This window comes from Fusarium oxysporum, chromosome 8, assembly GCF_000149955.1.
Source record: "Fusarium oxysporum f. sp. lycopersici 4287 chromosome 8, whole genome shotgun sequence".
Lineage (NCBI taxonomy): Eukaryota > Fungi > Ascomycota > Sordariomycetes > Hypocreales > Nectriaceae > Fusarium > Fusarium oxysporum.
Window position 1 is genome coordinate 3,393,169 of NC_030993.1, and position 23,823 is coordinate 3,416,991.

The window sequence follows — 23,823 nt, forward strand, 5'->3', positions numbered from 1 at the left end:
CAATCTTCCTTCAGCCAAACCGGATCAACGAGGAGCAACTCACATCCCGACGTCATGAACTGGCAGACAGATATGCGAGGACCGCCACAAAATCGAGTTGGGTCTTGGGCCGAAGGGATGAATCCTGATCAAATCTCGGACGGTCTTCCACGATATCGTGGAGTTGAACAGATCCTGTCACCGTTGAATGAACCGGGGCTGCGAACACCGACTTCAACTTGGACCGTGATTACCGGCGATAGCGTTCTTGTTCAACATCTTCTGGCGTTGTATTTCTGTTGGGAGTATCCAACATTTGCGTCCCTGAGCAAAGAACACTTTCTACAGGATTTCCAGGAAGGACGGAATCGATATTGTTCACCGATACTGGTGAATGCCCTTCTTGCATTGGGGTGCCGCTTTTCGACACAGCCCATGTCTCGAGCCAATCCCAACGACCCTTATACGTCTGGCGACCACTTCTTCAAGGAGTCATTGAGACTATTTGCCCAGGAAACGGATCACCATTCCCTTACAACTATCCAAGCCTTGGGGATAATGTCGATCCGAGAGGCTAGTTGCGGGCGAGATTCAGAGAGTTGGTATTACGCTGGGCAGAGTATTCGACTCGCCATTGAGATGGGACTTCACCGGATAATGGACGAAGGAGATGAAGATGAACTCGCTGTGCAGTCAGCAACCTTCTGGGGTGCTTTTGCACTTGACCAGTGAGTTTCCCCTTTCATCGTGAGATTTCCCTCTAACAGATACTACAGTGCATGGTCCCTCGCCACAGGCTCATTACCGCAATGCTCCTGCTTCCCTCACCTACCACCAAAGCCTGCGATAATAGGAGACATCGAAGCGTCTCTGTGGGTGCCTTACACTGACGATGGTGAGTTTCTTATGTGTTATTCCATGACTATCGCTGACTGTGACAGGCGCTCCCTTACAGCGCTCATGCCAACAACCGTCTAACGTGCGTTCCGTATATAAATGTTTCTGCGAACTCAGCGAGCTCGTACACCAATCTCTGTACATTCTTCATTCCCCCGGCAAACCCCTTACAGCGAGAGAACTTTTGAACATGTACACACAGTACCTCAATTGGTATGATCGCATACCTGAGGTCCTTCGACTGGGGCATAATTTCACCCCAGCTGTGCTGTTCGCTCAGTAAGTCTCGAGCCCAGCACGTTTCTTTCACTACGATCGCTAACTTGAGCAGCATGTACTATCATTTTGCGATCCTACTCTTGTTCCGGCCTCTAATCAAGCTACGGATCATTGGATCCAAGGTCTCACCTCGCGATGTCTGCTCACAGGCGGCCGACGCCATTCAAGGCCTTCTAAGATCTTACTCTTCACTCTACACCTTGCGGCGAACGCCCTCGTTCGTACCATATTTTGTTCTCACATCAGCCATCATGCACTTAGCGATTGGTGCAACAACTGTCGGCTCGGATACGACCGAGGCGGATATGGAGAAAGCGGTCAAGGTGGATCCTCGTGTGGCCGAATCCATCACTCAAGGCATTTCAGATCTCACTGAGATGGCTCCTTGCCACCAATTCGCTGAGCAGGCTCTCAACATACTACGTTATTTGGCCGCAAAGTGGGACATTGATGTCGAAAACAACGTCGATAAGCTCACAGCGGAAGAGTACGACCGTTTGGTCTTGCCGCATACGGGGAGTCTCAACTTCTTCTCGCCCAACCTGAGGGACGGAGACATTACGTGCCAATGGGGCGCGGGACCATCCATGGGAGAACGATCACCTTCGGTCCAGAAGACAGGAGACAATATGGAAAACCCCCTTTTCTGGCCTTTCCCGATGCAAGGACGGCCGATTCTTCCTGATGGTGTTGAGCTGGAACATGCAGGTTTTGCGATCATATAGAAGGTTCTGGTCGTCTTTCAGTTGTGCATCCTGCTTATATATATCGAGTCCGTACACGACGACAGATATCCCGGGGTGTTGGTCGGTGTTCTTACCAGGCGAAATGGGGTCAAAGGCAAAGGAATGCGGCGGGCATTTTCCGGCGAAAGGGGACGTTGGTCTGTGGAGTCATTATCGCGGGTTCCAAAAGCGATTTGTTATGGGGTGTACCAACACTTGTGTAATAGAAAAGAGTGATTGCATGATATCATGGATCTTGGTCGAGTTGTTACTTTTGGTGGGAGGGTTTGATACACGGAATACCCTGGAGAGGAATAAAATCGCCAACTCTGTCCATGCATATGTTTGTTCTTTGAGGCTTGTGGTTGATGATGAGCTTGCATGTGTTGTTCGGCATGCAGGTCAATGAAAGTGTCAACGTTTGCTGCATGTAGTCTGATGCCCAAACAGCAATTGTGGTGTAAAATTTGTCCATGCATGCTTGCAATTGCGCAAACGCTCGTTGCAGCAAACAGTTTCTTTGCGAGCCACTCACAAATGATGCGGCGACAACGAGATACACGACAAGTCACAACCCATGTCGTTCCATCATGACACATCGACCCTTTAGCTCTGATTAACTGCTGTCAGATCTTGTCCATCCCATGTAGAACGACACGCGTGTGTCACATTGCTTTGTCCCTCATTGCCTTGATTAGGTGCGACCCTGGCCGTGATGCAAGATCCCGCATACCCCCTGAAGACACGCCAGGGCCATGATTCAAACATGCAAATTGCCATGATTCCGATGCAAAACTCCCATTCTGCCATTCTGTACTGACGCGCTGAGGGGGAACGTGCAGGGGACATGACGATTGCTGAGTGTAGCCATATGCAGGTTCCCGAGATCAAGCACCAGACGGTATACTCTTCTTTTTCCAGAAGTCTTCTCCATCTCTTCTTCCATTTCTTTCTTTTCACTTCTCTACATAGATACGACGCTTGATATGAGGTTCTTAAACCCGGCTTTGAAGACGATTTCTGATTGATGACGCACTACGAATTACCCCTTTTCTGCGCCGACACGAGACGAGGCATTGCCCACGAGCGACAGCGACAAGCAAAAGTTATCAATTGAAGTTACTAAAACCACATTGCATGGTCGATGGTAAACGGTTTGTGTCTTTGGGCAATTGCGAAAAAGGTAGACTCCTGGAACTTGTTGGTTGAGCGCCAACGTGCTAACCACGACGTTTGAGCGCAGGACATTCATACTCTACGAGAACACCAGCGATTAATCGTCGAATTGACAGAAGTATCTCAACCAATTGAGTCTTGTGATCATCCATTACAACCTTCCCTTGCGCCATTCTCAAGTGTCGCGTGCCTTGCTGCCTTCTGCTCCTGGAGTATCCCATACTTCCGCCGACAACGAACGCACTTACTACACTGAATTGGGACAATACAGCGCGGTTCAATAACAGAGATCGCTCTACAAAGTCAGCATCATCTTTTAAAGGCACCACTGCGCCCTGTTTGTCACAGAGGCAACGTCGTGCCCGAACACTCGCCTGAAGCCCAGTGCAACACTCTTGACACTCATCACATCTACTCCAACCATCAAAGCAACCGATACAAAATCCTCACCAGCTTCATCTCAGCGTCAAATAGATCCTCCTATCTGGATCACAATTTCTGATTGGATGCCCTGAGGCCTGTTACTTACTACCGCGCTGTGACCCCTACTGGAGCAACTGGAGCCAGGGGGCGTGTAACGGCCTCCCGCTAAGAGGAATATATCTGCAAGTGGCACCTGGCGGGCACCTGGCATCAACATTGCATCCTCAACTTTTCATTGGACTCAAAACTTGAGTTGAGTCCTCAGTCATACCTGCAGCTTGCGCCCGCTACTTACCTTCCTTCTCTTCTCGCACCTTCTTCCTTCTCTCCTCCTCGTTCTGCAGAGTTGCTGGGCAACAAGCAGTTCAAGAAACAGCTTCTTCTTCTTTCTCTTGTGCTCAGAGTCTTCCTTTGCATCTCTCTCTTCTTTAACCGTACTCATCCTTTCCGTTGTCAACCATTCTCATCATAACACACACTGCTCACATCTCTTCTATCACCAAGCTCTCAGAGCTTCTTGATCACATAACAAGCCTTTTTACCCATCTCTCATCTCTTTGATACTGTTCTCATTCTTGCTTTCAACGCCAGTTGTTGCTGTTTCTCCTTGACAACGAGTTCATCGAGCAAGACCATCTTCATCTTGCAAGATGGGGGACCAATACCACCAAGTGAGTGCAACAACGATATCTCTTCTCCTCGCATACTAATGTGTCCAAGATGCCAGGAGACCAGACTCCTTTGGAGATCATTACTCAGCATGTCAAGCACAAGAACGATCTGCCAAAGACTGGCAGCGTCCCTTGGCACATGGCTCCAGAGTTCCCTCACTCGAGCGAACTGATGTCCATCGATCCTGCCCCATTGCCTCATCTACCAGCGAGCAAGGATATATCTGAGCATGATGCCAAGAATGCCTACCTTGAATTCCAGTATCTCACGAATCGTTTCGAGGGTACTGAGCTTCTTCGGCAAGCTATCAACTGCTTCAGGAACAAGCCTAGGATGATAGAGGGGGACAGAGACAACTTCTACATCTATACACAAGTCAGTCACATTTTCTCCTTCCTCAAGTCTTCTACTAAAAGCTTTAAGGTACACGTTCAAGGCTACTTGCTTGCCAGGTCTGGACCTGCCTGTCGCATTTCCTTCTCAACGGAGCGCTCATCCACCAAAGTTGAGTGGAGACAGTCGAACCGGCTTACTGCTGGTACCCTTATTGCGCTGTCTCCCCGAGATGATAACTTCAACACCCAATGCTATGTTGCAGTTGTTGCAGCACGATACATTGTGGGTGGTCTTGAACCCGACCCTGAGAACAACGAAGATGTAAACACTCCACCCCGGATCGAGATCTTTTGGTCCGACTGCAACACTGCCGTCTTTGATCCTTCCGTTGAGATGGTGATGCTTGAAGCCAAAGGAGGTTATTTTGAGACTGTTCGTCACGCGATGGTTGGGCTGCAACACGCCGCAAAGTTTGAGTAAGTGGTTCCCAGTGTATTCTCAATTCTCAAACTAACATTCCTCAGTTCCAAGTTTGACAAATACATCATTCATGAGTCGAACACAGAACACATGGCCGCTTATCTTGCAGATACTCCAGGGCAGACTCCTAGTATTCCTGGAAGAGCTGAACACCTTGACCCTTCTCAAAGGGAAGCTTTCGAACGCATGACCCACAAAGAGATGGCTGTCGTCCAAGGTCCTCCTGGCACTGGCAAGACATTTACATCAGTTGTAGCCCTTGAAAGCTATATTAAGACTCTCAAATCTCGACAAAAAGGAACCGAATATATCCCACCTATTGTAGTTGCTGCTCAAACCAACCACGCTCTTGATCAGCTTCTAGACCGACTCTCGGCTTTTGAAGCCGTTATTGTGCGTCTTGGTGGGCGTACAGAAGACGAGGCGATAGAAGAGCGTTCTTTGTACAATCTCAAAGCCAACTCACAGCGCCTTCGAGGTGGTGTCGGGGGTGAGACCGCTCGAAAAAAGCTTCTCGGCAGAATTGAGAAGTTGTTGTCGGAATGCTTCCCTGCATTTCTAATCCCAGCTGAAGAGTTTCTTCGAGAAGGACTCCTATCGGATGCTCAGTACGAGTCGTTGGACGATGACGAGTGGGAATCTGCTGCTTTGGTCAGTCGTGATGACGGAACTGAGATCGAGTCTCGCATTGCGCACTGGCTCCAGGACTTTATCGAGACAGACACCACTTATAAATATCGCCCTCCTCAGAATCAGGCTGAAGATCCTGCAAAGGAGGATGCTATTGACGAAACGCAGCAAGAGAATCAGAAGGAGAGACTCCATGGTGATTTCTTTCCCATGAAGTTCAATGTCACCGGTGCCCTTCCAGGTGCACTCTCCAAACAAGCCGCCTGGGCCCACCGAGCCCGGAGGATGTTGAAACAGCACCAAGACCTGTATAAGATCATTCCTCAACATCGCGGCATGGTCTATCGCCTCCTACGAGAAGAACTTATCCGCGCACGAGCTCAAAAGTTCCCTCAGCTTCTCAAAGAGTACCAGGAAGCATGTGATGATATCAAAGTCAGCCGATGGGAGAACGACGTCAAGGTCATCAAGAATGAACATATTGAGATCGTGGGTTGTACAACCACCGGACTGTCCAAGTATCGAGGTATGATCTCAGCATTGAAGCCCCACATACTGATGATCGAGGAAGCGGCCGAGACTCGAGAAGCCAACATCAGTTCCGCTCTCTATCCCAGTCTGGACCAGGTCGTACTTGTCGGCGATCACCAGCAGCTGGTGCCATCTGTAGATGTGCGAGAACTCGGCTGTGAGCCCTACAATATGCATGTCTCTCTGTTTGAGCGCCTAGTCAAGCTCAACTTGCCATATAGTATGCTCCGAGTCCAGCGTCGTATGGTCCCTGCAATCCGCGAAGTGGTCAACGCGTTCTATCCCAAGCTCACCGATCATTGTTCCGTCTACGAACCAGACAACCGACCTCCTATACCAGGCATGGGCGGGAAGAGCCTTTGGTGGTTTGATCACGAGGGGCAGGAGATGCAGAATGCCAACGACTTTTCATTTTCGAATCCAGATGAAGCAGACATGATAGTCGGTTTCGTGCGATATCTTGTTCAGAACGGCGTGGACCCAGAGCGAATCACTGTTTTGACCTTCTACAAGGGGCAGGCTGCCCTCATCACTGAGAAGCTTCGTCGGGATCTATTTCTGGAACTCAAGAATCCCTTGAAGAAGTGGTCCGTAAGGACTGTCGATGGTTTCCAGGGCGAAGAGAACGATATCATTCTGCTATCGCTAGTTCGAACTGCCCGCCCAGGCTTTACTGGGAATGAGAATCGGGCAGTCGTGGCCACCAGCCGAGCGAGATGCGGAATGTATATCTTCGGCAACTCCCAAACACTCGTGCGAGAAGAGAATACAGAGGCATACAGTACATGGAGAAAGGTGGTTGATGTATTTGAAGGCCGCCGGAGTATCGACAACTGCCTGCCAGTCACTTGCCATAACCATGGGCAACGAACGAACATAAAGAATGCCAATGGTTGGAAACACATCCCTGGAGGTGGTTGCGACAAAAGTTGCGAGTACACGTGTGCAAAGGGCCATCCATGTCAGCTCACCTGTCACAAGTTCGACCAGAGCGAGGTCAAATGCTTGGAGAAGTGCGAAGAGGTCTTGAAGTGTGGCCACAATTGCGAATCGCTTTGTTGGCAATCTTGCGAGTGCCCCTCACGATGCGATGAGCCTCCAAAGATGAAGTTGGCTGTCAGAACTTCTCCAGTGCCTGCTCGAGCTCCCAAAGCACCTCATGGACCACGTAACACAGGTTTCGGGGCCAGTAACGGAGTTATAGCGGGTAGAGGAGGTGGGAACTCCAACAATAACTCAGGAAGGCCTAACTATCGCCCTCAGTCACGAAGCAATCGAACAATTTTGAAAGGACCCAGCCATGAGACGTCTCCAACTCACCGGTTTGAAGCCCAGCCGCCCTCGACCTTTGACGCTCCAAGTTCCAAGGTCCAGACTTCAGCTCACATGGCGCAAACTCGAAAACATTGCTTAGAGCCAACCAGTGAACAGATAATGGAGGGAGGATACTATGCGGAAACGATCCAGCAAACCCAAACTGCGAATAATGCCGTAACGACAACGACCTTCCTTGAGAGCTTCACGGATGCCTCAAAGGAAAGATCTCGCCGCAAGAACTGGAGCCCTGAAAAGCTGGCTAAAAAGGATAAAGAACTCCTGGAGGACGCGAAAGCCAAGAGACGTCAGAAGAGCCCAGCATCAATCCACATCAGCGAGACCTGGCACCGCACAAGAACATCCGAGAACCTTAATCGGCAGTATGAAGAGACAGTTGAAACACATTGGTCAATGAAGTACTCAAGTTGCAAAGAGGCCAAGGCCAGCCAGGAGAATTCTGCTAAATCGGGCACTGAGATTGGACTTGAGTCGTCAGTGGATGACGGGGTCGAAGATGACGAGGAGGAGGACTTGATCAGCTTCGATTGAACTGCCTGAATGTTCTACACACCAGGTCGTACTCATACCATAGTTACAGCACATATTAATTGTATGTTCTTTGTAACATGACCGGTGTCAGTTCATCAGGTTCATGACTGGTATGTTGTGGGCGGAAATGGTTTGAGTAATGACACATCCTGTCAATCCCGGAAATGAGGATATTGCTATCAATCGGGAGGGTTGGGGGACGGTCGGAGTGATTGAATGAATCGCTTACGATAGGACTTGTAAATTATGTAGTAATTGGTGTAGAAATTGTACGAGTATTGTATCAAACTCTGACTGCTGCTGATTGAGTGACTCGAGAAGTCGAGGAATTTAGGAATAAGAATGGAATTTTGTCTAATTGCTAGAGGCAGGAAAATCCAACTATAAGTTAAGCTCGCCATGACCAACTCCAGCATATATAAAGCACGACGACCAGGTCACAAAGTTGGAGAGTCAGTTTCAGTTGAGACGAACCCAGGGCTCTCCCATTTATCCATTGGTAGCATTTATCTCATAACCGATGAGGACTTCTGTGCTGGTACCCTCCCAGCCTCTTGTGCCTGCAGCGCTCAGCATGTAGCGGCTTGTCGGGTCGATGTAGAGACTGGAGATGACGCCTGCACGGGGAGGACCGGGAATGATGAGGAAGGGAACGCTGGAGTGCTTCAAGGGCGATTCACGAAGATCGTAGAGGCGCATGATATCGTGGGAGGCACTGGACACTGTCAGTATAGACTGATAAGAGGGAATGGGGAGGGACTTTACCAGACGAGATGGCGGCCGTTTATCATGGGTCTCACGGCACTGACTGCTCCGCTGCCCCCGGGAAACTTGAGCGTCCTATGAGGTTCCCAGTTCCTCTTGGCCTTGTGAATATTATACTCCTCCACCGTCCCGTTGCGACGGCCCGCGTAGATGTTGTTGCCGGAGGGACTCCAGCACGCGCCCATGCACCACGGGGGAACACCGTTCCTCGTGCCGATGCGCGCTACGGGGTCGGGCTGGCGTCGATCCCAGATCCTCAATGTTCCGTCCATCGCGGCGGAGAGGAATGTTGTGTTTGATGTTTGTGTTGGATCGTGGTTTGTAGAGGTGTGTGATGTGAGGAGTAACGAGGGGGATGTTGGTTCGGACTTGGGGAGTGCGTCTTGGGATGGTTCTGTAGCTTGTGTCGGAGCTGGTACGAGATCTACGTCCATTGCGTCGCTTGCATCCTGCGATGGTTCAGGCGGGGGCGGTTCAACGACTGGTTCATGTACAGGCTCAGGTTCGGGTTCGGGTTCTGGGTCCTTTCCTGCATCGAGAGCGGCCATGTCTGCTGAATGGTCCATAGCGCTATCGTGACCATGGCCCGGCATCACGGCAGCGAACTCGTCGTCGTCGTTGCCAAAGGGTTGATCCTCCTTTGTCTCACCGAATAAACTACCCGCGTCACTTCCTCCAAAGAGACTATCGTGCGCAGGTGAAGCTGCACCATCACCATCGCCATTGCTGGGATTGGCGTTGAACTCAGCGGTCATATCGTCGACTCCATCGTTGGTGAGTGCGTCTGTAAAATTCCCATTCGCTATAGGCGCCGCGTTGTTTGTAGTCATTGTTGTAGGAGGCGGTGGTTCATCGTCGTCTTCTGGGATGGGAGCACCGCTTGCGGGACGGAGTTCTAGAGCTGAGATTTGACCTGCGTTGCCATCGAAACTTCTGATCGTTTGACCGGTGTTGAGATCCCAATCAAAGATATTCTTGTCCCATCCACCGCTGAGAACGCTCTTCTCATCCTGTGCCATAGTCAAGACGGATACAGCGTTTGTGTGCTGCTGAAGACAGTGAATTCTCTTGCCCTCGTCGTGTCGGACGCTTTGGAGATTGATACCGCCTGACTCAAGACCCGAAAGCAACCAAAGAGCCTGTGATTGCACAGCAAGAGAGTAGACGGGCGAGAGAATATGCTCCTGATCTCCCCGTCCCGGAGGCGGCGGCTCCTCATTCTCCCAGTACGACATGAGTATCCCAGCCTTGGTAACGCTATCCACAAACGGATGTCTCTGCGCAACCGTCAAAGCCAACTTCCCATTGATGGTATTAGGACCGTCATATTTACGAATATACCCATCCGAACCTCCCGTGATCCAGTACCTCAAATCCGGAGTGATAGCCATCGCATTGACACTCGTCGATTGCGGCGCCGCCATGGTCGGCACGATATCGTAAGACGCAGCGCTGATGTACTCGGCCGACGGCTGCGGCCACCGCCTGTCGAGACTCGGAGCGGGTGTAGCAGATTTCCTGGGCTGCGATTGCGAATCATCGGGTTCAGATTTTATCTGGGTACCCGTCTGATCGTTTGAGTCTGCCGCAGGCGGTTGAGACTCTTCGCCTTCACCGTCAGCATCAGCGTCTGCGTCGGCATTCTCGTCGTCGTCTTCGTCGTCGTTATTGTCGTCGTCGTCGCCTTCTGCGTCTTGATCTTGATCGCCGTTGTCGTCAGCGTCCTCCATTGTCTCGTCGACGTCGTTGCGGTCGTTATCATTGTCATTATCGTTGTCGTTGTCGTTGTCATTGTCTGAGTCAGCTGAGCTGGCGGACAAGCGATCGTCGTCTAGGGTGTTCATGATGGGCACTGGGGAGGTTAGCTGGGTGTAATTGGGAGGTTGATGGAGGGAGACCTCAGGACAACTCTGGCGCAAATGATTCAGAGGCGTAATGAGGACTTACCTGTATAATATATCCACCTAGCAAAAGTCTAAAGTATCAATTCATGGAGCACTCTTTGAACAAAGGATCCAATCCCCAATCGCATTTGAAAGTGTCGCAAAGGGTCTGTAGCCGTGCGCAGGATCGCCAAATCGTCTTTGAAGCTTCGTTAGCAGTCGCGAGAGATCGGAGAAGAAGCTCAAGGTATTGAAGCCGAGATATAATAGGTATAGAGAGCAGTTGGCAAGGTTGCGGTGCCGTTGCAACTGCGGGGCGTGATGTATAAAGGTCCAAGTTTAATAAGTTTGAAGCTCCCTTCGCGCGTCGCGTTTAATTGGAGCTGGAGCTGGAGATGGAGATGGCCCGATGTGTCTTAGTGATATGCGGTACATGGTGGAGCCGAGGCAAGGGGCATGGGTCTCGAGGTGTTGGTGTAAGTCAACCTTTAATATTTCTTTCATTGTTCTCAATTAGTTCAGCACATGACATGTACTTGCCAATCAATTGATATCTCTACCTGTGACAATAGAGCGCCAGCAGTATTGGCATTCAAGTCTATCAGTCTGCCATGTCAATTCCTCGTCAGCTGAGGCCATCCACTTACAATTACTAGTATCAGACAAACATTACAGACAAAGGGAATTCATTATTGTACTTACCACTCAGGGCTCAGTCTAGGTCTCTCACTGAGACGTAGCTATCAATACTTACCATCTCTCTCTCTCTCTCTCTCTCTCTCTCTCTCTCTCTCTCTGACTTACACCAAAAGACTTACCTTAACTCCAATCAATCTCCCAAGACTCTACAGTAAAGGCCAACTTCACTCACTCATCACTCCCTCTCTCAGCCACTCACTTCCTCCCCGAATGTCGTCCACTCCCACCACCCTTTGATTCCCTCCTTGAAGATCTCCGACTGCTCCGTACAGCAACCTCCGTGAGGCTATCATCCGGCACAACCGTCTCACCACTCCCCGGCCAAACCGTCGGAGCATTACTGCCCCCAAACACCGAAGGCTCCGGCTCCGGCCCATCCTTGACGCAATCCCTCCAAGACTGAATTCTAGTCTGCGAGCTCTCGGGGACATGCTGAAGCGATCGAGGCCAGGCATCCTGAGGTACGTGGGGTGCTTCACGAGGGTTGAGAAAGAACTGCGATGAGCGTACTGATTGAACATCTGTATCGCGATGGCTTGAATCGCCGTGTCCAAAGGTCTCAACTGCAAGATAATCCTCTCCGTCGCCGAGACGATGACGGTGGACTATAATCTCACCTGCGCTCCTCTGATCCCGACGAGGAATATTCGCAAAGAGCGCATCATTATCAGCATCATAACTCACCCGATGTCTAAGCCTCTGCTCCTCCGCCGTCTCCGCCTCAACCCTCCCCAGAATCCGATTCAGCCCGGAATCCCTATGAACAGCCGTCGGTTCACGCGTGAACGCCGACCCCTCAGAATGCGACCACTTGGAACAGATCCTCTGCGCCGGTTCAGCACTCACAAGAGGCTTCTGCTCCTCGTCAGAATACTCCTCACCGCAGTCGCTGCAGTCGCACTCATCTTGTGGCTCAGGAGGGACGTCAGCGTAGTGGCGCCATTGACGGGCTGTGAGGTTAAGATCTGGAGGGGCGTTTGCGAGACGAGCTTCGCGGGTTGCGGATGTGCTGCGTGGGTGACGACGGCAGCGGAAGCTGCGACGGTGAGAGGGACCCATTGTCCACTGGCCTAGAGCGTCGAGAAAGCCGACTTTGCGGGTTGGGCGCTTGCTATGTCTAGGCATGATGGGCGAAGGGTCCTGGTTTTTTGTTGTGTTGGTTTGTTAGTGCGGATGAAGACTACCTTGGCTGTGATATTCTCTGCTGTGAGCATTCTCAAAGCTGTTGGCGATGAGGAGGGAAAATGAGATGATGCGAGGTAAGATCATCTTGGTTATATAGGTACTCATGAAGAGTCGACATTGCTGGAACAATAAGGGACTTCCATGGTGTACATGAGACTGTCACCACTGTCTTCACCCATGTACACCAAGTGAATGAACAAAGGCGCACAGCTACGATGTAAGAACAAACAAGCCCATTTTCTTCACCTGCGTATCTTACATGTTCTGTTCAGGCCAAAGCATTCATATGATGGCTTCATCATTCACGCGTACGCCGCAGAAGAGTCTTGTCTGGCGATGACTTTACGACTCCCCACCAACTCAGCCATCTCATCATGGTCGGTCCGTAGCTTCAAGATCAAAGTAAAACTCAATGTGTATTACAGCTCAACGCATCGTAACTCGTGACTATATCTACATGCACCCAAATAGATCCAAGACATACATCTCCCTAGCCAAAGCCCTGCACAAGGTACATGCCAGCCCAATTGTCTCAGGCACCACCTCATTTCCCCTACATTCCTCAAATCAATCCCATATATTTCAGCCTCTGACGCACTCATTCATTCAAATCCGTCCCTTCCGGGTTCTCTATTCCTTTCTTGCTTCTTTCTCTTCCTATCCTATCTTACAGCATATGGCTATTCAGCGTCGCTGTAAATGCACACCAACTTCAATACCAGTACACATCCTCACTCACTAACTTACTCAACCACCGGTTTTTGTCCCTATTCAATCCACCAACCCAAGTTACTCCCATGTATTCTCATCCATCAATGACATAAAAGGAAACAAAGGACGACAGGACAGCTGCATCACCCAACTCCACCTTTTTGATCCAGGACCAGGACATGAGAAGCCCAATACATTTCTTTCAGCCTGCCGTGACAAGATAAAAAAACAACCCAGATGCCCTCACCTGTCGTCTCGATGAAGGGGTATTATCATTATCTACTAAGGAAAAACAAAAAAAGGAAAATGCTTGCAGGAACACCAGGAGGTCCGCAAAGGTTGTTGTTGATTCGATTCAAGGAAAACGTGGGGAACCCAAAACTGGGCAAGCAAACCAGATGGCTCAGTAATGTCCAAAAGTCAAAGAATGTGTTATGTGTGTGTGTGTGTGTGTGTGTGTGTGTGTGTGGCTAGCTTAAGCTCATGAGGTGACGCGAGGGTCATTGAAATATTGCACCATGCCCCAGCCACCTGTAGCACCGTCATGCTGTTGGCCGGGTTGCTCGACAACAGAGCCTGTGAGACTCTCCCAGTCGTCAAACAAAACAGGCGGTGCTGGCGAGTACTCAAAGTCCATCATTGACTCACCAGCGTCGTGGCCCTGCGAGTGAGGGGGTGGTGGTAGCTCACGCTTCTCGAGCGGAGAAGGCGCTGGTGGCGGCATCAACGGCGATGTTGAAGGTCCCATTGGTGAGTGGGACGAAGAGTCTGGTGACGGTCTCGAGGGTGAGGGGAATTGTTGGGAAGGCACCATTATCGTGTTTCGGAACGGCGTGTTGAATTGGGTCTGTTGAGGATCAGGTGAAGGCATCAGAGACTGATGCCCTCCGTGGCCCTGGGTAGGTAGTGGCATAAACGACATTCGAGGGTCGTGTGTAAAGCCCTGGGGTCCAAGACTGGCGTGTGAGTACTGCGGAGAGGGGATTGGTGCTGAGGTAAGAACAATATCGGCCAGGTCGTACGCAACGCTGACAATCCACTGAGCTTCACCTTCATCCCCGGAGAAGAACTCGAGCAGATCCTGGAGTTGGCCGGGGTTCTCGTTCTCGAGGAAACCTTGGGCACGGCCAGTCTTGCTTGGGTGCCAACTGAACTGGGGTCGTCGGCCATTGTACTCGGCCTGCTTGCTCACAACCAATGCATCCCAAGCCTCGTGGATCAGAGGCTGGTGGAGGAGACCGTACACAACACGAGAATGCATCCAGTCACCCTTTGTCATACCCGACTCGAAGTGTCGAGCAACGTGTTCGACGTGGCGCTCACGGGCAGGGTGAAGGGCAGAGCAGAAGCCGCAAGCCCAGTACTTGCGCTTTCGGAGGAACTTGACCACCTTTTCGGCGTGAGGGCAAGTCTTGCATCCGTGGCACTGCTTGTGATGCTGGTTGAACGAGTTGGATCCCCAGAAGCTGCGGTTACATCCAGGCTCGGGACAAGGATACTTGCGCCAGCGCTCGTGAAACTCATCCTCGTGGCGCTTCCAGTCATACTTGCGCTTGAAGCTGGTCTCACACGAGGTGCACCAATAAATGTTGGTCTTACCAGCTGTGCCGACCGGGGCACTCATGGGACCGAGTCCGTTCAAAGAGCTGGAAGGAGGAATAGGGAGCGGCGCCTGCGATCGGTTGCAAGTAGAAGCGGACTGCCAAGACATCGAAGACTGTCCCGAATTGGTCGACCAGATGGAAGCATGCCCAGAAGAACCGGAACTCGTCGAGGAAACGGAGATGCGAGGGCGATGGCTGAATGCAGCTTGCGGGGGAAGAAACATGGCTGGGTTGGGAACTTTATTAGCATCAATGTTAGCAAACTTCCAGGGGCCGAGGCTTCATTGTTGGGCAAGCTTCACGTACAGTTCATGTCCTCAGAAATGATTTCGTGCTTGATCTCAGCTGAAGGGGTCGTGGCAGTGGGTGAAATGCTATTCGGAGTCGTCGTCACGGCCTGGATACTAGGGCCATTGGAGGCAACAGGAGGCGGAGGAGGGCATCGCATCGGTGGTGGAGGAGCGAGCGAAGCAGTAGGGGCCGTTTGACTCGGGTTGGGAGGTTGCTGGCTAAAAGGAGTCTGCTGAGGTTGAGAAGGAATCGTAGGCATGGCTTGCATGGCTGTCATCGCGCTGAGGTTCAAGCTGAGGCCATGGCCACCATCGACCAGCTGATGTAGAAGCTCCTTGGACATGCCTGAGTCAATCAGGACCTGGAGGTTCTTACGGGCCTCGGCGAGGACATCCTGAGGGTTCGCGTCGTGAGACTGCTGGGGCGAAGGACTCGGTTGCTGCGACATGTTGTGCTGTTGGAAATCGAAATATTGTTGAGGGCTGCTGGTCTGACTTGAGGTCTGTCGCTGATTCTGGTTCTGTCTCGGGTCCATGGGCTCCGCTCACATGGAGGGAAAATCGGAAATTTCGACGTGAATCAAGATGAGCAATGCGGTGATATCCGAGTTTCGTCAGCTGGTTTTAGAATTTGGGTTGGATATAACGCGGTTGTTGAAGCGAATGTGGTTGACGTCGATGGATGATGAGCTGATGATACGGGGTTGGTAGCGAATGAGTTGGTTCCGTTAGATTTCGGGAACGATTGAACAACGAAGGACAAAAGCGAGAGTCTAAGGTCCCAAGACCTTTGAGCGAGAGTGGATATGAAGCAAAAGAAACAGGAGAGAAACGAAAGAAGAAAAGGTTGGTGACGGTTAGCTTGGAGTTGTGAAGAGACGACGGGAAAGGATGGAAGATGATGGGGGATGGGGAGGGTAGTGTAGGAGTAGGCGTAGGCCGCGGCGACAGCGACAAGCGTTGGTACAGGCTTGCTCAGTCAGGTACAGGGAGTCTCTTTCTCGTAGGAGTGGGAGTGAGGAAGAAGCTAGACTAGGGGTGCTGGAGTCTTCCTAGACACTGGGTCCTGGGTCTTGATCCCAGGTCCGTTCGGTACAAGCACAGTATCCGTAGATGAGAGATCAATGGCTGATGGGGGGAGAGAAGACGGAACGATGCTGATGGGGCAGAGATCAGAAAGGGAAAGGGGCGTGTAGTGCAGCCAGGATATTTCTCCGACTAATTAATGATCGCCTTTTGATGTTTTGTGTGCCTTTTGTGTTTTGATCGTGGTGTTTAGGGGGTGCGACAAAATTGGTCTGTGTAGCTCTGTGCTGCTGCTGTAATTGCGGCTGTAGACAGCTAAGCAGAGCGCTATCGCTGGTGCTGGAAGGAGCTTGTTGCACTGAAGAAGGGGGGCGGGCCCGATTTGGAGCCCGTGCCAGAGGCGTCGGTTTGTGATTCTGGCACCACTCGCTCACTCAATTCAATGACTGTCTGGCTGACTGCCCCAAAAAAGAACAGACACCCACGAGACTGGGACTGGGGCAGAACCTAGAAAGGAGCAAATGGGGTCGAAAATCAGAGCTTGAACCAACCAAAATTGCCCTTGCTGTTTAAAATGGGGCACCACTTTGGTTAGGTTCGGGTACCTTGCTGTTGCGGTCTTTTTGGGGGCCTGTTCCTTTTTTTCTGTACCAAGCCCTGTCCCGTACTGTCCGGCTCTTGAGCCAGAGTTTCACAAAAATTAATGATTAATGACGAGCCGCGATGGTTTCCCTGGTGGAAATGAAGAGGGCGGAAATCCAAGATCACTCACTACCCGTGACGAGTGAACAAGCTTCCCAAAAATAGAAGAGCTTATTCCCCGTGAGAGAGTGTAGATAAAATGACGGGAGAGGATGAGAATAGAGTGAGAGAAGCTATGGATGATGTGGAGGAGAAAATGATCCAGGGGATGGGATCGAGGAAAGAGATCAAGGATAAGGTAAGGTCGGAGGGATAGATAAAATCGACAGGTACAGTTGAATAGTGACGTGACGTCCAGGAAGGATCCTATTGACTGGCCTGGACTGCATTGCCAATGTACGCCTGCTTACCTTACAGCGCGCTGTGGTTCACTACCGAAGTCCCTATTCGCGGATGAAGCCGTTGTAGAAGTATTGGAAAGCGCTACTGTCATCATCTGAATGGCTCCCGTCGATTCGTTTCGATAACCGCTCTACTAAGCAAACAGCGACGATCTCACCTGGCTCCTCCATCCCCTCCCTCTCCATCTTGCCTCGTCTCTCAACTCATCACGATCTCTCTGCAGAGCGTCATAACAACGAGATCTCCCCTCTCGCGCTGTCGACCGACAGGCGGGACCTGATGGGCGACGAGACAGGCACACCCTGGTTCTGTTTGGGTCGAAGCGGCACCAGGGGTCAATGACGAGCCCAGGAGCCAGGACAGGGGGTCTTGCAGCAGAAACCGACCTAGCCAAGACCAGAAGCCAAGCCAAGCACCAAGCCAACAGGAGCCAGGGTTCAGAACCAGGTCCTGGCAGTCAATCCCAAGAACGATGGCGGGAGCTTTGAATCAAACAGCCAGCGACAGAAAAGGTGCCAGCTCACTTGTGACAGGACAGCCTGCCTACCTGAGCCAAAACATCTTGTGACGGTGTATCAGTGTGTGTTGTAGCCATACAAACACAGAAGTCCTTGTGTTTCACCACATATTGACTCTAAAGATAGCAATTCAATTACCTGCCTGCTTGCTTGTGTTCAAGTTTGCGTTGTCGCTTTAATGCAATGTCTCTTGGCTAATCAAGCCAATAGGATTGCCCCTGTCCCGTGCATCGGCTGCAGGCACAGAGCGACAAGAGTCGACATGGGGTCGTGTTCGGGAGACCGAGAAGCGAGAGTCCTGTCTGTCATTGACAGAGGGCTGTAATGGCCGTAATGAAGCTGTTCAGAATGCGAATTTCCCATGACACGAGCATGGCATACGATCCACACAGGAAAGATCCATTGCCCATTAACGATACAATAGGCGGCACCTTTTGCCCAAGCGTCCTTGTGCTAAAGAGCCCGGTTGCTGATCCTGGGCTGTCTATTTCCAAATCCCTTCTCTTTGCTCCGGGGTTTGCCTTGATCAAGGTAGTATAGTCCGTGGCACGTCCCTTGTTATCAGAACTGTTTTGCTAGCTGACGATGATAGGGATTACCACGTTTTTCTGGCAATCTCGGGGATTGATTCAGTCAATCAGATCAATTTTGGCTACCCGTAGGTCCCGTAAAGGCACAGTTCTTTTAGCCACCCAGGTCAAAACGTGCTTCCAGCCTTTCTGGGCAAAATGCTGATCTGATCTGGCTTGAACCCGGAACCCGCGCTGTAACAGCTATGCTCACCTGAAACACCAACGGCAAGGAACATTGGGTAAAGCCAACAGCCAGCAATTCAAGGGTCGCGATCCAAAACGGCCAGCCTAGCCAGGCAGAGAAGAGTTTACTGTGCACTGGAATGAGACAGAAGATAACCGTCAGCGCCGCCCGTCGAGCGTTTCGAAACGGTTTTCCGCCAATCAGCCACTACAGGTATTGGTCCGAGGGTAAAGCCCCGACAAGAAAAGGAGCAACATCCTTGGCTCGAATGATGTCGTGTCCGTGGTTCTATATGAACATGGGTAGTGACCGAAAAGAAGAAAAGAATACCTAGAAGAGGGTCTCTCTGAAGGGTTGGTTGTTACGCTGAAAAGAGTTCCGCTGTTGGGTTACAGCGACTGTCGAGCCCAGGTATGGATCATGACATGTGCCGGGCCAAGACCTTTCAAGTCGTCAATGACCAGGTAACGATAATTCAATTCGGTCAGCATTCAACATCCGGATTACAGCTCGATTGCAAAGCTTCCAGGATGATCAAGCCTGTGGCTGGGTCTGAAGCTGAGGCTGGAGCTGGGGGTCGGGGTTGGTTGAGCGACTGGACTGGGCTAGCCTTTCTGAACTGTAGTGATTTATGGCACCATCATGTCTGCAACTCAACGTCGCACCTTGACGCCTCTTCCATCAGCCCGGACTGGTTTCTAATCAAATCATGAGAGAAACGCAAGGGGTAGACGAGAAAGGTTGTGGTTGGATCTGCTATACCTACCATGAGTGAGTCGGATAACTCTAGCTCTCAACCCCTGGATCGCCGCTGTCATCATCGTCATCGCTTACCTATCTCCTCCCGTCTTGGCCTCTCCACCCGCAACGAACGACAGGCAAAGGCAGGGCCCTCAATCAGTTTGCGTTTTCGTCTGCGCCCTTTTTCCGAGCGAGGCGAATCGACTGGTGCCTCTCAGCACTGTAATTGAAGTTCCCCGGGCATTAAGCAACATGATGACTAGGGTCTTTAATGCGTCCCAGCACAGGGGTAAGCTTTTACTGGCGCGGCACATGTGGAAATTGCCTGGCTCTTATTAGGATGAAAACAAACCCCAACTCAAACGAGCCCAACCGAACTCAACGGCCTCAGCTCGGTTGTCTGCATCTGCATCTATCTGCACCAAGAGGAAATACTCCGCTGTCAATCATCAAAAACTCGTCTTGGCTGGGAGATTAGCCAGAAGCTAACCAGCAGTAAAGTTTGGGTCACGCACTGTCCAAGTTCGAGAAGCTCGCTCTTACGTGCATCATTTCGCGTATCACGACTCCCCATGTCCCGCCCCCTTTCGCCGTTGAGCCCAGTTTGACCGACCGACACAAAAGATACCATGACGATCCAAAGGTCGAGAACCTTGATGATGACGATGTTAGAGTTGCATCCCGCCTGACACGCTCTGTTGGTGCCGATTAGCAAACATCTCATTACCCACAGTTCACGATATTGCTCACCCGCGTATAGAGTTATATTTTCATGGTCGCATCGTTACTGGTCCTTGAAAGTTTATCCATATCTGTTCTAGTCAGGGACCAGAGGTTACATATCATCATCATCATCACATGAACCGATCAACGACGCTATCGTGTTCTAGGCATGGTCGCCGAGACGCTGGGTCTGTGCTTCTAATTTCACCAAAGGGCAGAAAGTCACGAGAATCCTCTGCAAAATCACTTCTCGTTGAGTTCCGCTCTATCAGAGACACTTATGCAGCCATTGTGTCTAGCTTGTGTTCTTCAATGACGGCTAAAATCTCCTTAGGCACATATCCACAACATGATTCATTTGCGGATCCCACTTCGTATTCCAGCATTAAAAGCAGATCATATGCAACAAGCATGTCGCTGAAGACCCTTTTCTAGCCCATTTCTTGGGTTCGTGTTTCTATGTTTAAACATGAACACTATCACTGTCCCACGTCGGCCAAACTCTTTCTTGTCATAGACATAAACTCTGTGTATTCCGTACGTCTGTCTGTCTGCATTTATTTTTAATTGTATTGTTGCTTTTTAGTCCTCCCGTATTTCCCGTTCAGCCCCCTCATCACAGAGAAAATCACAACGTCAAAGGTTTCACCATCCTTGGCTCGGGTACCTACGCACCGCACAGCACACGATTACCCAGCTGAGATAGCCCGGAGATAAAAGAGACAGAGGCACGGTAAGAAATAGGGGATGAAGGGTTTTTTTTAAGCATGGTACCTTGACAAACCTTGCTCGGGAACAGAACGTTTTTATACCAAAGGAGCGATATACCGTCTAAACCCTGCCGTTTGGTATATATAAAAGGGCAGATATGTATTACATGCAAGGGACCGAGTAGCACCACGTTTTTTTGCGAGATAACATTTCCGGCAATTCGTTCACCGTCTCTTTCGAGAAGTTGTTATCTCTTTTTCAGCTGAAAGATTCTCAACAACAGAAGGGACAAGACTGTTGAACACAACAGCCCACTGCACGCTCCTCCAAATCAATATGAAACCAGCCTCCAAACGCACCGGCTCCGAGTGCGCCACCTCCTCCTCCACACCCCGGCACCTCCGTCTTTCTCTTTGCAGGTCTTTCGTCGTGCAAAACTGCAGAAAGCCGAACGGAATCGGGGTCTTTGCTCCCTCCTTCTTACGGATCCTACTCTGTAAGGTACTGTTCCATTTACAGGGGGTTCATATTCTCGGCCGAGCACTGCCACGCGCACTGGAGTCGAGTTGGCTTGAGTTGAGTTGAGTTCCATTCGCTTGCCTTCACTTTACCTACACCCCGCTCCACCCCCTTTCCACTAAAACGTCACCGATTTTCTAGTCCCGATCCTAGTTCGCCGTTACTTTTCTTGGATGATTACATTTCGTTTTCTTATTAAACTATAGAAAGAAGACAGAGAGAGAGAGAAAATAACTCGTACAATGATCAAAGTGTAACTGATCGTCAGGTTTGTGCTCTCGTCCGTGCGAACCTTTGCGATCGTCCATCTAAGACACCCGCACCACCCAAAGTTGGCAGTCCAAAACCCGATCAGGGACGATCAAAGAAACACTGTGCCTGATCGTTCCGAATGGGATCGGAGAGGAGGGCTCCAACTTTCGATCTTAGGCTTGGGCTTGGGGCTTTGGGGAAAGACCAGACCGCACGGGCAGAGCTGAAGAGCAATCGTGCAACACCGGCGCGAGAGTGGTAGTCCAAATCGGGTATTCATCAAAGTCAAAGCTTGCATGGCTAGCCGTCCTTTGCCCATCTGCCGATCGTATATGCTATGCCCCGTAATGTTTACTTGAAGAAAAAGTTTCCAAAACGTCCCAGCAGCCGAGATCGTCAGCCGACATGTCTCGGCGAAGTACAATCTTCAATGTACTTGAGACGACATGGTCCGCTTTCCAAACCAAGTTCAGTGCAGTGAGTAGTACACTTTATGCACTCGTGCTAAAGTAGTAATTCTCCCAGAGGTACTCGTAGTCCTCGAGGATACCGCCGATGAAGGAGGGCATTCTCTTCGTTACACCTCCGACGACTCCCTTGGTGATGTTCTCGTATGCAGCGCCCCTCATCGCCCACCAGCCCATGGCCCAACCACGCTTGCTCCATTCTTCCCGTTCAAGGGATGTAGTTCGTAACCCTCGGTCTCGTAATTGCCGGGCAGCATACTCGACTGCAAAGCCGATCAACCAAGGGGTCCAGTTCTTCTTGTCGCCACCTCTCCTGATGTTGTAGGCCATGGCTGAAGCGTAGATAAGCGGTGACAAGATCTGCAGTATCTCAGCACCCTGACCACTTCCCTGAAGTTGATTTAGGAGCTTAGTCGCGGGTTTGATGTCGTCAGCTGTAAGCACGCGTCCCAACAAATACGAGCTGATGTCTCCTCCCTCTGGTAATGATGGTAAGCTCATTCCTGTTCGGGGCATGGTCCATTCACGCTCGTGCGCGGGTTTCATGTCCCGCGAAGATCCTGACGCAGAGCCATTCACCGAAACATCGTCCATGAGTTCACTTTCACTTCGGTACGCAATCTCTTCCTCTTCATCTGCGGCCGCATCTTCAGGGATGGGCTCACGTTCAGGCAGCACGGGCGTGACCAGTGGGCGCGACCGGGTGATGCGCAGGAGTAGAAGACGGCAGAAGGCCTTCAGTGCTTCCAGGATCACGACTACCTTCCACCGTGACTTCTCGCCACCTCGTCGCTTTGCTGTCATCTCCCATAGCATCTCTGTATAGATGATCATTTGTAAAAACATAGCTATTCTTCGGTATGCACCACTCCGTTGAGTCCAGTATCGTGTATATCGAGCATGCGCCGATGGCATGCTCGCCATCGGCAGACGCGCGATGGCCTTTTGCAGGAGGGAGTCATGGTAGAGAGATAGAAGTTGGACACCCGAGTGGATTGACTCAGATGCGATTTCGGCATCGCGGAAGCGGCCTGTAGGTTCGTTAGAAACAGCTCCAAACTTGAACACTCGTCTCAGAAAAGCTTACCTGGAATTATATATGTTAAGCTCCGTAGAGCGCTCTCAATCTGTGACACCTGACCGGCATTCTTCGTTATGAACTCCTCATACGTAGACAGCCATTTGGGCGGTAATGACAGAATGCGACCAAGCGAAGGTTTCTTCTGTTGTTTATTCGTCGTAGCAGATGGTAAATTCGTAGAATTCGCAGCCGAAGCAGGCACGTCGCGCTTCAGAGACGGGTCCATATTCTCCCTCTCTCCAGTCGGTCGGCGATGATCGGACAAGGGGGAACAGCGATATTAAAGGAGCGGTGCGCGCGTGAAGTCGGTCGTTGGCGGGATTGGAATCAGTCGCCAGCCATGACGCGCTACCGGCGGTATTGATAGGAACGTTGATGGAGATAGTTGATGATGATGGAATGAGTGGGAGAGGTGCTGCCAGCTCAGCTCAGCTGCGTTGGGCTTGTGAATGATTCGCTTTGGCCCGCCGAACCCCGAGGCACAGGCACGTCACTTCCCGTCCAGGTGCTGGCTCAGAATGTGGAGGTGGCGCGTGCCTGAGGCCGACGACCTCGGCATCTGCGCCGAGGTAGGTACCCTAAACTTGGCAGTTGAAAGGGATGGATGAAAGTGAGAATAACGGCAGGCAATGTGAGAGATGACTTTAAATAATAAACATATAAGATGCTAGTATTTGCTAGATGATGGTTTAGCTATAATCTGTCTATATCCTGTAGTTTTGCTGACTGTTTGTTGGCCAATTGCTGATTTCACGTGAAAATTGCACAAGTCGACAAGCGATGGAGCGACTCCATCAAACTGGCGACAGTATAAAACAACAAATAGTGGTCAAATAAAAGAGCAACAATCACGT

General features: G+C 50.9%; 7 protein-coding genes across 8 annotated transcripts in view; 4 read left to right on the forward strand and 3 right to left on the reverse strand.

The window, feature by feature from the left end:
- Positions 1–1,880, forward strand: part of FOXG_22102 (uncharacterized protein) — a gene marked incomplete at both ends in the record, with an annotated part of 2,569 nt that extends 689 nt beyond the window's left edge. Inside the window, 4 exons of the mRNA XM_018402498.1 lie at positions 1–707; positions 756–874; positions 921–1,155; positions 1,208–1,880. Coding sequence (XP_018256014.1) covers positions 1–707; positions 756–874; positions 921–1,155; positions 1,208–1,880 — 1,734 coding nt within the window. The remainder of the gene's footprint in view (positions 708–755; positions 875–920; positions 1,156–1,207) is intronic.
- Positions 1,881–4,199: 2,319 nt separating this feature from the next.
- On the forward strand, positions 4,200–8,033 carry FOXG_22103 (uncharacterized protein; the record flags this gene model as incomplete). The annotated part of the gene is made up of 2 exons (XM_018402499.1): positions 4,200–4,963; positions 5,012–8,033. 2 exons carry the CDS (start codon positions 4,200–4,202, stop codon positions 7,992–7,994), a joined length of 3,747 nt encoding a protein of 1,248 aa, XP_018256015.1. The 3' UTR covers positions 7,995–8,033.
- A 197-nt stretch (positions 8,034–8,230) lies between these two features.
- FOXG_15653 (transcriptional activator SPT8) lies at positions 8,231–11,043 on the reverse strand. Its single transcript, XM_018395750.1, has 3 exons — positions 10,707–11,043; positions 8,760–10,611; positions 8,231–8,709 (listed from the first exon to the last, which is right to left on the reverse strand). The coding sequence occupies exons 2-3, from the start codon at positions 10,601–10,603 to the stop codon at positions 8,484–8,486; spliced, it is 2,070 nt and encodes a 689-aa protein (XP_018256016.1). The 5' UTR covers positions 10,604–10,611; positions 10,707–11,043; the 3' UTR covers positions 8,231–8,483.
- A 128-nt stretch (positions 11,044–11,171) lies between these two features.
- On the forward strand, positions 11,172–12,957 carry FOXG_22104 (uncharacterized protein). Its single transcript, XM_018402500.1, has 2 exons — positions 11,172–12,743; positions 12,799–12,957. Exon 1 carries the CDS (start codon positions 11,936–11,938, stop codon positions 12,413–12,415), a length of 480 nt encoding a protein of 159 aa, XP_018256017.1. The 5' UTR covers positions 11,172–11,935; the 3' UTR covers positions 12,416–12,743; positions 12,799–12,957.
- FOXG_15655 (uncharacterized protein) lies at positions 12,916–17,780 on the reverse strand. 2 transcript variants are annotated; one of them, XM_018395752.1, is made up of 2 exons: positions 15,148–17,780; positions 12,916–15,067 (listed from the first exon to the last, which is right to left on the reverse strand). In XM_018395752.1, exons 1-2 carry the CDS (start codon positions 15,665–15,667, stop codon positions 13,719–13,721), a joined length of 1,869 nt encoding a protein of 622 aa, XP_018256019.1. In that variant the 5' UTR covers positions 15,668–17,780; the 3' UTR covers positions 12,916–13,718. The 2 variants fall into 2 exon arrangements, with proteins under 2 accessions (XP_018256019.1, XP_018256018.1); XM_018395751.1 differs by having other exon boundaries at positions 12,917–15,079.
- On the forward strand, positions 16,851–17,137 carry FOXG_22105 (uncharacterized protein). Its single transcript, XM_018402501.1, has one exon. It carries the CDS (start codon positions 16,999–17,001, stop codon positions 17,113–17,115), a length of 117 nt encoding a protein of 38 aa, XP_018256020.1. The 5' UTR covers positions 16,851–16,998; the 3' UTR covers positions 17,116–17,137.
- A 2,538-nt stretch (positions 17,781–20,318) lies between the features above and the next one.
- FOXG_15656 (uncharacterized protein) lies at positions 20,319–23,618 on the reverse strand. The gene is made up of 2 exons (XM_018395753.1): positions 22,976–23,618; positions 20,319–22,919 (listed from the first exon to the last, which is right to left on the reverse strand). The coding sequence occupies exons 1-2, from the start codon at positions 23,193–23,195 to the stop codon at positions 21,913–21,915; spliced, it is 1,227 nt and encodes a 408-aa protein (XP_018256021.1). The 5' UTR covers positions 23,196–23,618; the 3' UTR covers positions 20,319–21,912.
- Between the last annotated feature and the right edge of the window lie 205 nt (positions 23,619–23,823).